Genomic DNA, 15,158 nt, shown 5'->3' on the forward strand with positions numbered 1-15,158 from the left:
CCTCCTTAACTTCTTTCAAACATGACCATATATGGATACAGACGGCATCTCTGGAATCGCCCATATATGGTCATGTCTGAAAACAGTTAAGGGGGAAAACAATTTTGAAATAATCTAAACTTTCTCTAATTATTCAAAAACTACTTTAACAAATGCTGAATTATGAACATAGTTTCTACTAAATAAAGATACAAAGACATGGAGAGGAGCAAAGTGGTTCAACAGCCCATAAATACATAAATAACGGAGAATCCTAACATGATGCTACATGTTAGCATCGGGCTAATGCTAACAGTTAGCTAGCGCGAGCTACAAGTGCCGTTTTTTCGCTTCTACTGAACAATCTGCTGTGAGAAAATATCCATATGGGCCTGATTTACACTTGACTTTATTTGTATGTGATACATAAGTTCATATTCCACCAGAAAATGTCTAAAAAGAGTGGAAACTGTGTTTCCCAAAAGATTCTATTTTCCCCCTTGGCGAGGCCACGCCCCCTTCTATGACGAGATGCCGTCTGTATCTATGGCCGATTACAGAGATGACGTCCGTTTCTATTCCTCAAAATGAAATTAAAGCCTTGTATTTTCAAGTCATTTCAGATAGTATCATTTCATAATTAGAGAAATCGATCTCAAAATTTGGAGGTCAGTTTTAAAAGAGTCAAATTTGGTTTTGAGGTGAACCGGCTCTGATGACCTACTGTGCATAATAGTCACTGGTAATGGCTTGACTTTTTACAGCCTCTTGCATCTTCGTAGCTTATTTACTTATTTATTTACTTCTTAAATGTACTTTTTTTCTTTTTTTTTTAATAAAGAAGCTGCTCAAGGTTTCAATGAATGGAGCAAAGCCTTTACAAAAATGTGCCACAGTTACTGTAGCCGGGGGCTTTTGAGAACTATCTTGGTTACTATTAGCAACCGTGCTAAAGCTATAAGGCGAAACAAAGACAACTCACTAAAGTCTCTTTGTCCTTGAGATATTCCTGTTATCCTAATGAGCTGGTCAGTTTTTATGAGACTAATGGTTTTACTCAGTTTCAACACAATGAGAGGCCTCTTGGAATGACATACATTTTCAGAGCCTTTTAATGGTTTGAAGGTTTAACACGTAATGAAACCCCATGGACAAAAAAAAAGTGTTACCTTGTCTATTTATAACCCGAAAGTCAACATATTTCTCAGTACTGCTGATAGTAATATTGCATTAGTCATGATCCTAGATTCGCCAGTCTGATTCTATGGCCTCATCACACAGTCACAAACCCATATATGTTCAGTATTTTGTCCAATGCGGAATCAGATATTAATGTTACCATAATACTACAAAAACAACAAATCACACAAAAGTAAACCAAAACTGTTCCTACACTTCAAAAGAAAAAAGTAAATATAGTAAATGCATTTTAAGGCAAAACGTCCACATGTAATAGAGCGACAGATTAGGGAAGAAACAATTCTCTACATTATATGGAATCATTCAATGCGCCCTTTTCAATTTAATACTCAAATACAGTATGTTTGATATGTAAGGGACAAAACTACAATTGTAACTTGACTGCCACCGGACCGGAGCCACCAAAACACACTAATAGAATCAAGAAGAAGAAGAAGCTAACAGGCTAACAGGCTAACAGGCAAAGCTAACTGCGGGCTAGCGCCACTTAAACAGTATTTACAGCCAAGTTTGAGTGAAAAAAACTATTTCCATTATGTAATTTCATGTACAATATCCATCTCTCCTTTTGCCGTTTCTGTCAGCGTAGTATTTACTCTCACGGACAATTAATAAGTTTAATAATCACAACATGCTACGCTACCTGCAGTTGTGCTTATGGCCTCTAGGGGCATGAGTTACTTATAACTGCTTTAATGTATTGAACCGACTCAACATCATGACCTTTATATCGAAATACGCATCGAAACGAGACTAAAGTGAAGCCTGACATCCTTAGCTCAGGCGGTAGAGCGGGTCGTCCTGTAACCCAGAGGTTGGAGGTTCGAAACCTCATAGGTGCACGCTGCCATTGTGTCCATGGGCAAGACACTTCTGCGTACACTGGTGTGTGAATGAGTGTGTGAATGGGTAAAAGGTTCCTTGATGCACAGTACGAGAGCCTAATGTAGGTGAAAAAGCACAGTATAAATAGAGAGATCCATGAAATGAACGAAAAAGGCCCTCAGCCCGCCACCTATAGAAACCTTTTACCATTCATTAGGCAATCAACCTTTAAGAATGAGCCCTGCACCTACCCAAGCAAGGAAGTCGAAGTGTCTACCCAGTAAGCTCTATTCTCGACCAAATGCTCAGTTATTTATGACTTTTATTCATGTCATTAACTCTGTTTGTATATAATGCTTTAGTTGTTAAATCTTGTGAAATCGCTACGGTTCAGTCAAGCATCAGAAAATATATTTGTCTTAACAACGGGCCTGTGCAGGGAATACAGCGTGAATATAAATTGTTGCATTAAAAATGTGGAAAATGCTAATTCAATAGAGCGTTTGGAGATGAATAGAGATTGTGGGAGTTACTGCAGCTTTTGTTGTGGCTACAGGCATTAGACAATCAATCAACCTGCCCTTTTCCAATGGCATTTATGTTTAAGAGGATCACAATGTCAACTTTCTTCCAAGTTTTCGTTATATAATTACTGTAAAACCACCCAAATATTTACAAGCATTATCCTACCAAACTCAATGAAGCAAAGAAGTCAAAGTTTTTAAAGTTGGAAACGATTGTGGGAAATTTCAAATACAGACCAGCCAGAAATGTCTTACAAACTAGTCAGGACATAGTTTCCTTGTTCAAATTCCAGTTTATAATGTTCTATATTTTCTGGCTCGAGTCTGACGGCAGAATTTGGTTTTGGGCGATACATTTTGTTCGAAAAGTTTCTTGTTTTGATTTTAGAGGGATTGTGGTGACCCTGGACACAGCTGAGAGCCCTCCTCTTTTACAAATCTCTGAAATGGGTTCACACGAATACTTTCCTGAGGTGACACGCAGGAAATTAATGTTGTACTTTTTCTTATGAGAGAAAACATTCTGGCTTGAAGCAGAAATTAATCCTTTCAAATACCATATATCAACCAGCATTTTTCAGACAGCTCAAAAAACTAATTTCCACACTTTTTTGAAGGCTTTGGCATGTGCATTGAAGCTGTTTTCTTCTTGTCAGAACTGCTTTAGACAGACTACTCTTTAAAGCCTTATTTTGACAACTCAAAAACTAATTTTCAAAACAAATATTGCTTTTGAAACTTGAGGCAGTGTGACGTTGCCATTCCCTGTTTCCATGGCACTTAAAGCTTTAATAACTAGTGTCATTTTGTTGCTTGCTGATTGTACAGTTTCTCCAGGCAGTATAGTTATAAATGTTTCTCCAGGCAGTATAGTTATAAATGTTTCTCCAGGCAGTATAGCTATAAATGTAAGCTAAAACTTTAAACATGTACCACCAGAACGCTGCTGTGATCGAGATGAATATGTTTATTGATGCAAAAACAATCAATCAATGTAGGGCACCCGGCACGAAAGCAGTGTTTCCCCTCGGGGTACACAGCCACTGAGCAGGAGGTACATAGAAAGATTTCAGATTTAAAAAGAAGGTGAAAGGTGTTAGCTCAAAATGTGATACGGATATAGCGTGGCCTAATATGGCGATGATGTTAATTTGGCGATATGTGATGCATCCCTAGTTTTATGATTATAAGATGTCCTCACAACCCAAAATCCTGCACTGTTATTCTCATATTGGCCCTCATTTATCAACATTGCGCAGAAAGCTTGTGTATATCCATCCATCCATCCATCCATCCATCCATCCATCCTCTTCCACTTGTCCGTTGCCGGGTCGTGGGTTCAGCTGTTGGAGCTGCCCAAATCACATTGCACCAGCCCCTAATGGCTCCTCCTGCAGGTGGTGGGTCCACAGAAGGACGGCCTCATGGTTCTAACCGGGCCTGTTGGTCTCTCATAAGGAGCTTCTGAAGCGCTCTTTGTCCGACCAGGGGAACGAAGCCCTCGACAATAGAGGTCCAGGATCATTCAGGTGCTCAAACCCCTTCACCACGTTAATGTGGCGGTTCCAGGAGGGGAGAAAATGTATAAATAAATAAAAATACCTGATAAAAAGCAGTAAATATATAGGCTATATGTAGAAATATATACAAATAGACAACATGAAGAAAATTGCTGGGTAAAAAGACAAAAGTGTGGATATAATGCTGCAAGTCTGGACCCTGATCTGAACCAGCGAAAAGCAGCTGTGGTCAGCTCCGCAGACTCAGTGCAGGGCAAGACTACGCGTCTTTCGGCCTGAGCAGAGCTTTCCTCCAGAAGGGAACAGGTGCACGCAGAGCTGGCAGCCGACCAGAACCAAACGAACCCATCCGGACCGAAGACAGCCCTGCCCCGGGACGAGCTTCTGACGAGAGGAGAGTGTGCGGTCAGCAGACCCTGTGCACACAACTCAAAGCGGAGTAACAAACCCCTCCGGACAGAAGAAAGCGGTGGTGCTGTCAAAGGATTTGTTTGATGCTCGGACCACAAGCGAGAGCAGAATACGGTCTACACACTCAGCGCTCAAAACAGCCTGAACACAGACCAGAGCCTCGCTCAGACCCAGTGCCGATACACGGCAGCGGGGCTCGTGTGAGGCGGGGAAGCCATCCACATGTTTGCACTACGGCTACAGTGGCCTCAGAGCCTCACCAGCCCAGTCTCGGGTACGGGCTGGTACAGCCTCTGCGCTCGGGCCCGTGGCATGGAGCATGTTGATGCAGCGCATAATGAAAGTCTGTCCATAAATATTAACGCTGCATCCTTGTTTCATGCTTAAATCAACAATGAGGATTATATGCAAAGTGGCAATGCAATTCATGCTGTTAAAATAGTTAAAATTTACATATTGTGCACACCACCTCACGACCCAGCGTAGGATTTGAGCACACTGGGCATTCACGTCCAGACTGATAACAACAGGTGGTGATTTTTCATGCATCTCACATACGCTCTGATTTTACTGTATGCAATTTTGATAAATGAGGGCCATTATGCTCCCCAAAATTGTGTGATTGTTTAGTGGATGGCTTGTTCTTGGCTGAATGTGGCTCGCACTCCCTCGAAAATGAGACTTGTAATCTCAATGGGACATTCCCTGTTAAAATAACAATAGGACTTCTTGGCTTCTAGGCTCGTGGAGCAGTGAGTGATTTGGATGAACACAGTCTAGTCTCTGCAGTTGTTTGGAGACCTCATTTTGAACCAGTGCATGAGAAAACTGCTTCAAACAAAAGGGACTTCAAAGTGTCTGAGAGCCACAGTAGTGGGTCCAAACCTCTTGTTGTCTTTGATGATCCAGGCGCTGGCCTCGGTGTCCACAGCAGCGTACAGTGTGCCCTGCAGCAGAGGAGAGAAGCCCCGCACGCCGATGCTGATGCTGTCTGCTTTGAGCCCAAACTGCACCTCGTCTTTGGTCACGCCCTGGGGCAGCCGCACGCACACTGTCAGGTCCTCCGCTGACTGCTGCCACACGTAAATGGGATCTGAATTCAAATGAAATGCAAAGTTTGTGAGAAGACGCCGACGCCAGATGGGAGAAGTCATACATAAAACATCTGTATATAGGGTCTGTCTGAGTGAAAGCATTACTGTTGAATATTCACAGACAATGAAGATGTGAAGAGAGAGGCAGAAGAGAGTGGATACTAATCAAATGGTAATGACAGCAGCAATAAAGTTACTTATAGAGGTTTTTAATCAGAAACCTTGGTTTCAAAGGTTTTCAAAAAAGAAATCTGTTCCAGAGCTCCAGAGACAGTATTTTGGGTTGGTTACGTGGAGCAGGACATACTTTAAGTGCATCACTTTAGAAATTCTTCAAAAGTCATCCTAAAAACAGGGTTCAATACCAATATGCTGTTTACTCACTAATTAATCTTCTATAACATTCACATAATAATAACATAAATCATTTGACAATTGACCTGTATCATTTTTAGGCAACTACTCTACATTATATACAACATTTGTACTTTAAAGAAAAGTATCTGACACAGATCACCTAAAAACATTTGAGTCTTTTTTTTTTTTACTTTTTTTAGGTACACAGGGAAGTTGACACACTGATTTCTGACTAGAGCTGTTCATAACATTCAAATACTTTTTAAAATTATTATAATTAAAGCACTGCAGGTGTTGTAACATGTTGCGTTTTTTTTTAACTTATTAATTGTCCGAGAGAGTAAATACTAGGCTGAGCAAGAGAGGGATTTTGTACAGTCAATTACCCAATGGAGGTTATTTTTTTTCACTCAAACTAGGCTGTAAATACTGTTTAAGTTGCGCTAGCCCGCGGTTAGCTTTGCCCATTAGCCTGTTAGCTTCTTTTTTGTGATTCCATTAGTGTGTATTGCGCCGCCGACCCAGTGGCAGCAAAGTCGAAATTGTGGTTTTCTGGCCAGAGACACCAGGAGATGAAAGACCCCCCAATCATCCCATTGACACTTGTATTACCCCCAGAGGGACTACGAAAAGGATTTATTAAGGTAAACAAGTTAGTACTGCTTTAACATGTCTGGACATAGTATATATAATCATACAAATGTCGATCAAACAAACAATAATAGAAGCTTATTTGTGTAGCTCTTTTCAGACCGCTGCGCCACCGTTCCACCCAATAACAACGGAAAAGTCGTATAATCCATTAATTAATTGTCGATGCAGTGGAAGTTTAGTAATGATTATTTTATTGGGTAGACTGATGGAAGTGTAGCGGTCAATTAGCAACCCACAGCTTTCAGAAAACCCCTGAACATCCACGCCAAATTCACAGACAAAGTGGTGAAGTGTCCTGCTCAAGAACACAATGCAGAGCTGGGATGAACCACTGAGTCACTGTAGAGAGCAGTATTTTTGTTTCTTCTTAGCAGCAGGAGCCCTTGCAGTGGCAGTAGTGCTGTAAATGGAGGGTCAGGTTATCCTTCATTTCACTCACAGCAGGATGAAGCGTTCAATAGAAAAAAATACAACATTCCTGAGCCTTTGAAGTAGAAGTGGTTGTATCTACATCACATCAATGCCACAAAAGTTCGCAATTTAAGAGCTAAGAAATGGTGAAATAACTCTCCTCCTTTGAGACTTTCTTACACTTTATTTATCATCCATGTTAACCCGTCTATCAATGCACATTCACACTATTCAACACACGTCAATGCCCTGCGTGTTCACCTCCGCCTCTGGAACAGACAGAAAGCATCAGGGATGGAATTTAAACTGAGTCGCAAATTGATTTTCCTGCGCGGTGTGAGTAAACGAGCGTCATCGCCGTATATCCCCACCGGTCATTAGTTTGGACAAGATTGTGCAGTCGATTTCCCGTGGCTGTTGGTCCCTTTACATAGACAGTGTTCGAGATGAGGTGGACCCCAAATTCAACAAAGGCAAACAAAATACTGTAATCTGTAAAATATATGCTAAATTTTATAAAAGAGTGTAAAACAGATGACACAATCCCAAATATTTAAGAGCAACAATTGATTTCAACAATGAGGCCATGTAGGAAACTATAGTCCCATAAGCTAAGTGGTCCTCATACATTTACAGAGGATAATTAGCTGTAGAGATCAAATAGTTTAGTCGATCCTTAGCACCTTAATATACTTGATTGATTGAAGCTAAATACAATAAATTCATAATTGTGCCATTTCAGTATTTTTGATTCTTTACAGTTACCATCGTCAATAAAAGAATACTAACCAATTTATCAGTGGTCTTTCTCCAGCTTTATAAAAAGTGAAATAGGATTCATTTATTTATTTTATTGTATTACTCAGGTGAATAAAATCTGACAATTTTGAAAAAGCCCATTAGCTGACTAAAAAATTAAATATGCGTCCCATATTCGAAGAAGGTTTCCAGTGAAAGTGGTACACCATTACTAGACCAGGTGTCTGTGACAAAGATATTTTTGTTTCCCTTGCTAGCTATTCATTAGAGTTGGTCCAAGGACTCAAAAAACTCTCTTTTCAGATCAGCTTCATTCTAAAGTCTATGACACACACGTTTGTGATTCTATCTTAGTGAGGACACTCATAGACATAATGTATTACCCAGACCCTAACCCTGAACCCTAACCTTAATCCTAACCCTAAAACCACATTTTGACCCTCAAACGGTCCTTCAAATAAGCTAGGACCACCCAAAATGTCCTCACTTTTCAAAATTGTCCACACAATGTCGGAATTACAAGAACACACACGCACACACTCACTTGTTGACAGGGCTGATGAGGATATTACAAATTATGGATTTTCTGAATGGTAAGTCCCAAAGAACTCAGGACAAATTTGGAGCATGGATCACAATGAGAATAACATTTTGCCTGATCTGCCTTACAGCTGAACTGAATGAGGACAGCTGAATTTCTGGTCGCTTTCTTTTTCTGGACAGAAATCTGTTCACACTCTCCCACATTGTTCACAGTCTCCTCATGCTCCAACTCAGCAGCTCGAGCACCGAGTTCTGCCGACAAACCACTTAACACCATTACTAACTACGGTCATTAGCATTGTGTCTATTAGGCATTTTTACAGAAAATGCATAATTATAAAATAAATAAAAACTTGGGTCTTGAAAAAAAAAATAGTTAAAACAATGTCACATGTATCCTGTTATTGGATGCAGATCATTGGACATGATCCAATCTGCTTTGGTTGGCACACTTTACCTCTTACCCCCCACTTTAATTTTTCTCCAGCTCACCTTCACCTAAATCTAAAAGCTTCTCGATTGGAGAGTTTACAGCTTATAGCCCAGAGAAACAGCTCATTTGAAAGCTTATGTCATTTTTTTTTAAGCGTTTGTCGTCTTTTCCTCTTTTTTGTCACGTTTCTTTTTAAGGTTTAAGGTAATTTTTCTTCTCGACTTTTCGTCTCTTTTTTATGCTTTTTTGTTGTGTGTCGATTTTTTAATTGTATTATTCTTGCTTTTCCGGCACATTTTGTCGCTCTTTTGTTGCATTTTTGTCACTATTTTGTCCGTCTATTGTGACTTTTTCGTCACATTTTCCTCGTGTTTTTGTCTGTTAGATTTGGGTAATGCCATTAAATTGGACAAAACATGCTTGGTTCAAGTTGGGTTTAAGAGATTAAAATCACCATTTGTCATACATCACATCTTAAATAACAGCTTTCAATAGAACAGCTTCAGATTGTGACAAAAAGGTGAATGAAGTGAATCATTGGGTTTTAAGGTCTAGTCGGGACACAGAGGCTTCATAACTTAGTTATCTTGAAAAAATAATAGAGGATGAGGTCATTGAGGGATGATTATTTATCCACTTTAATCCACACTTTTGTATTGGTAAGCCTCTTTAGCCCCAGATGCCCTTTTCCATTATTGACACCATTCAACCACCAGGGATATTTCAGGTTTCAGATTTCTAGAGATGTATTTTCTTTTAATTCATGCGTCCTTATTCAGTATTTGAAGAGTTTAGTGGCGCTAGGCTAGTGCTAGGCTAGCACATATCTACAGTGCACCTGAGGCAAATCACTTATAATGCCAGATTACCAATATAAATGCCTGATAGAATCATTGTTTAAATATAACTGACCTTGCACGTTTTGCCCTATTTTCTATCAGATCACTCTGCCGCTGCGTAACTTACAACCTCGAAGCCGATGCTGCTCAAATATAAGTTATTTTAAGTGCAAAATGGTTACAATTATTCTATCAACACAGACATTTAAATGGGTAGTCTGGGGTTATAAATGATTTGCCTCAGGTACACTGTGCTTGGATCAGACTGTTTTTAATGCAGGCTACTAGTTACCATAGACATGCATTAGCCTAGCGTTAGCCTAGCGCTAGCCTAGCACCACTAAAGTCTTCAAATATAAGGACTACATGAATGAAAAAAAATATCTCCAGAAATCAACAACACTCTGGATAACTAGGAAATGAGTCCCTATGTCAAAAATCCTGAAAAAAATGCTGGTAGGATTTAAAAAATAAAAAGTGGACATCTCAAATCCGGCTGTCACAATAATTTAAACTTCAACTTATTGTTTTCATGTCATACAAATTGTTCATTCACAAATGGTACTTTCTTTGGGAGGTGCCAACTTTACATCTGAACTTTATAGCAACTCGTTTGCGTTCATGACTTTAGATTTAAGCTTAGATATAATAGAAAAATCATCTGTCTTTTGTAAAAGTCGTCTTTAATACTGAAGATTATTGCCATTTTTTCAGCAACAAGGTGAAATCTTTCTCTCTCAAAAAATTGCCAGGCCAACACGCATCCCAAATGAAAGATCTTCAAACTTTGTTTTAAATTTGACTTGGTTGACGCTCTTCTCCATCCAGTGATGTGACATTATGTGATATTTTCCAGCTAAGTTTCTTGTACTTTTCCCTGCATCATTCACGGTGCTCTTTGAAGCCTCACCTCATCTCCGGCCCGTCTCTAAAAAAGACTCGGAGCTTAAAAGGTTTGAGCAATAACACGACATTACTTCCCGCATCGCACACGCACACCTTTGCCCCAGCGAGGGTCGGGGCAGGCTGATAAAATCTCTTTTCAAAACGAGTTTCCACTTCCCCGCTCGCTTTTGAAAAGAGAATAAAAAACAGGTCGGATTCGGTTCACGTCTAATGGTGTTGCAGTGGTGAGAAAACGTATGTAGTGTGAGTAATGTGGATAACGTTGATCAAACCTGACAATTCCAAATGACACACGAGAAGCACACAAGACAATAATGAAGGAAGAAATAACTCGGAGCAGGCCTTCAATTAGAGCATAATGAGGTTCCTCAGCACGATGCACAATGTGGTTTAAAACAGGGCTGCAAGATAAAATGCAATTGAAATCTCAATATGGAAAAAGTATGGAATCGCAAAGGCTTCCATATAGTTTACATCCAATAATGCACTCTGCAGACACCAAAACATCTTATTATGCATCAGTATTGCCACTTTAGCCTAGACCTCAGTGTTCCTCTGAAATGTGTCCTGTGTTCTCTTGGTTAAAATATAAGCTCCTGACAACTCATGATCTTAATTAACACTAAGATAGAAAAGAACACTAAGGAGCACTTCGATGTCTGCGAATTGACATCGGACGCTTAGAAATGTTTAATTTTATGTAACTATACTTGGATCTTGTAACAACTCATGTAGCCGTATTTAAATAGGGAAAACATGGAAGAGCTTGGTCCTTCTAACTTCACCCCCGTATTTATATCTTGAGTAAAACTGTTGATATGTTGTAAGTGATTATCCACCACCTGCACATTTTCTGTCTCATTATTTAAATATTCATTTCACCGAGAAATAAAATACCTCCCAAAGTTCAGCCATGCCCCTGTGATTTCTCACTGGACGATACTCGAAATCTATTAAGATCATGGTGCAACTGGATTGGAAAAAAGAAAGATGCAAATAAGACAGACCGGACACAGCATCATGTTGCTGTGCTACGTTCTGTGAGCCATGCGTAAAGTATTTTCATGACATGTGGACCTATCACTAACTGTGGAGTAGTGGTAGAGTAATGGTTAGGCCAAATGATAATAATGTTTTTTAACAAACTACCAAAAACTGAGAATCCAGCAAACATTAAAACTGTAAAAAAAAAAAAAGAATCCATTGAATAAACTGTCACATCACTATAAAATAAAAGAACGTTTGCTCAAATGTGAGAAAGCAGTTTTTCACACTTTGATGCAGTCATTAAAAGTGAAACGAGGAAAACCTTTGGGTTCAGAAAGTCGCATTAGCGACACTGGTAATTTACACTTGAATGGTTTTCTATTAATCTATTCAAGCCTGTAATTCCAGTGATTACGAAGGTGTGCGCTAATTACTGGCAGCGAGAAGAAAAGTTTTATCTTTTCATTTAGAGCCGGAGACGAACAGGAAGGAGTGTTGTGATGAGTCTCCGCGATAACAGCCCACTCGTGTGTTTCTATGGCGACCACATACAGTTTCAGCCTCGGTCTTTAACAAGCAGCAGAGGACGAACCATGAAATGATATGGGTTTAATGGAAATATAGAATAACAAGCAAAACGCTTATCAGAGGGATGCGAATTGTGTCAGTTACTTACAATTGTAACACAATCAGTCGAATCGGAACTTTGAGGGTTCTGGATCAAAACGATGCAAATACTGCATTGAACTTCAGATTTTTTTAACTTCATGGCCAACATAAACCTGCATAATAAAAAATAGGACACTCCCCTCAAAGTTGTCACAGGAGAAAGCACAATTTTTGGGGAAAAATAGAAGTCGTAGCAGTGAAGTGAAGATTACTGCGCAGTAAAGTGAAGATTACTGCGCGGATTTCGAACTACTCCTGGTATTATTACCCCTTACAATATAGTTCCCCCTTTTATCCGCTTAGAAAATCCACATTGTTTAATTTTGTGTAATTATACTTTGTAGTGCAACACTTCACGTAACCATATTTAAATAGGGAAAACGTGGAAGAGCTTGGTAGCTTCTATCTTGACCTGTTTTGGAGCTATAGTGGAGAGGGGGAGAGGCTAAATGCTAACGCCGTCTGCGCTGTGTTTACGTGATTGAAGGCACGGGTGAAGATCAGACAGGTCCTAAAGAACTCGTCAAAGCTAAGGTAAGAACATATCTCAGTATGTAAAAACGGTGGCCTATTCCTTTAAGTACGAGATTTCTAAGATTCTTCTTACGAAAACCAGCCTGGTTTCATAAATTGTGATTAACCCAGCGTTATCTCAGGAGCAATATCTAGCCTAGTCTAGTGTTGAAAAAATTGAAACCAGGCGTTCAAGTTGTTTTTAAGGTGTCTAAACTCCAATGCTTTTCAATGGGGGCCTAGTGGCGATAAGGAGGTACTACAGCAATGGCAGAGCAATGGCGGCCCCCAGTGTCGTGGTCATAAAGCAGAGCAGCCAGCGCCCATTGGGTAGGTGTCATATCTTTAACCACACTGTTTTTTGTTTGTAAATATATTATAAATAATAATACATATAATAATAATTATCATTATTAATAAACTTTATTCAATTTAATAACACATCATGTGAGTTATGTTGTAGGAATGCATTTAAGTGGTTTCCTGGTTTCCGCATGATTTACACACAACTTTAGGTCTTTTCTTGACCATTTTTTTCCTGATTTGTTTTTGATATTGGCCACGTGGTACCTTGAGTGAAAAGTTTGAGAACCACTGCTTTAGTAAAGTACCACAATATTGTTGTTGCAATCAAATAGCACAATGTTCTCGTTTTATCACACATCTCTAAGGCAAAGGCGAAATATCTTAAAGGAAACTGCTGTAAATCAGTGTTTGTCCCTCATGTATTTCAATTTATCACAGGCCACAAACACACTGAACACATTCTCACAGCTGGTTACTCTGCCCCCTTCATTGTGCTGTCTCCATCCATGTTCTCACAGACTAGATTACCCATGAGGCTTTGCAGTGACCCACCTGTCTTCTCTTCCTCCATGGGCTCGGGCTCTGGTTGTACCACAGGCTGTCCATCTATGTGTGTGCAGGTGAAGGGTTTCTCTGAGGCCAGCATCAGCCCGGTCCCGTGGGGCTCCAGTGCAGCGTAGTTGGGCACAGTCCTCCCCCGCAGCTGCTTCCTCCTCTTCAGCTCGTACGACTTCTCCTGACCTGAAGATACAGATACACCAATGCACCGGGGAGTGAGAGGGGAAAGTCATTTTCCACTGAAGAAACTCAGAGGAATAAAACCTACATCCACGAGGGAACAAACACTGTGGCACAAAATGTTTTTCACCATTTTTCCTCATTCTCCTTTATACGACACTGTACCTTTATTCGGATATGGGCTGGGATGGTAAAGCCATTAGATTATTTTGATATCTTGTTATTTAACAAATTAAGTCAAATACAGAAATTACGCTATTTCTATTAGGCAAGGGCTGAACAATTTTCCTCATATTGATCAATCTCATTCCTCGCTCTCTTTTCTTTTCTTTTTTTTCATATTAAAAGCAAATGCATTTAGCTCAGTTCATGAACATAGGCGAGATACAGTATACCTCTTATAAAGAAAAATGCTAAAAAATAAATACTTTTCACTCCAGAATCATTAAAGGGACTATACACAGTTTAAAAATGTTAAAATTAAGTATTTCCTCCCCCTACATGTTCCAACAATGTCCTAAGGTGTAGAGTGAGCCCAGACCTGTTCACCACAACTGCCTCTAAAATCCTGCACTGTCACTCAAAAAGGTATTAATTCGGGTCTGAAGTGCCGTCATGCACGAGTTTTAATATAGAAGATGCAGTAACACGTATGGCCTGAGGTGGCAGTAGTGAGTATAAAATGGCTAACTGGCATCTAGCCCCTTTAAACAAACAAAAATCTTCTATCGTCTTGTCCAAACTCCAAAACTAGGAGCCAAAGAACTGGCTGTAAACCTGACGACTCTAGTTCCATGACGATTATCGAGATTGATCTTTTTATCTGCGTATTTCAAACAAGTTTTGGGGTAAACAGACTAAATCTTTATGCATGAAGCGGCTCTGAACTAATACAGTTGTTGTTGTTGTTGTTTTGTTGCTTACATTGACTATTTCATGTTAAAACGCACTAGAAGTCATTACAATAATTACAATAAATCATGGTGGAATGGCTTATTTTGAAAGCATTGCAATGATAGCAGTTGTCCAGATGGTTTTATGGAACAAAGCTAAAAGACATAAAATCAAACATAGGTTCAAAGCAACTGGATGGTACAAATATATCAAAAGGCCACTATGTTTAAATGTATGTTTGCATCACTATTGTCCGGACATGATAGAAGAAAGCAATTTTTGATCATCTACTCCTATCTATGATAAAAGCCACAGTCATTAGTCGCATTGGTTTTAAATTGCACTCTTTGAAGGCACGCATTAAGTATAAATATTTATATATAAATCCTATGTTGGAAAACGGAACCAAGTAGAAAATGTGGCTAATTAGCTTTAACAGCATGTCCGTTTCTCAAAGAAATCAGAACAAAACCGTGAACGTCTAGTAATTTGTGTCCCTTCTGTGCATCATTAGTTCCTTTTCTTTGGACTGAGAGCCAGATGAATGAAGTCCTCCAGAGTCCGCGGCGGCGTTAATCTCATTAGTGACACAATAA

General features: G+C 39.6%; 1 protein-coding gene across 1 annotated transcript in view; it reads right to left on the bottom strand.

Moving 5' to 3' along the window:
• nudcd1 (NudC domain containing 1) overlaps positions 1-15,158 on the bottom strand; it is a 53,956-nt gene that overhangs the window by 30,698 nt on the left and 8,100 nt on the right. The window contains exons 5-6 of the mRNA XM_079570950.1: positions 13,483-13,671; positions 5,345-5,552 (exon numbers count right to left, since the gene is read on the bottom strand). Coding sequence (XP_079427076.1) covers positions 5,345-5,552; positions 13,483-13,671 — 397 coding nt within the window. The remainder of the gene's footprint in view (positions 1-5,344; positions 5,553-13,482; positions 13,672-15,158) is intronic.

This window comes from Gobius niger (genome assembly GCF_951799975.1).
Source record: "Gobius niger genome assembly, chromosome: 14".
NCBI classification, from domain to species: domain Eukaryota; kingdom Metazoa; phylum Chordata; class Actinopteri; order Gobiiformes; family Gobiidae; genus Gobius; species Gobius niger.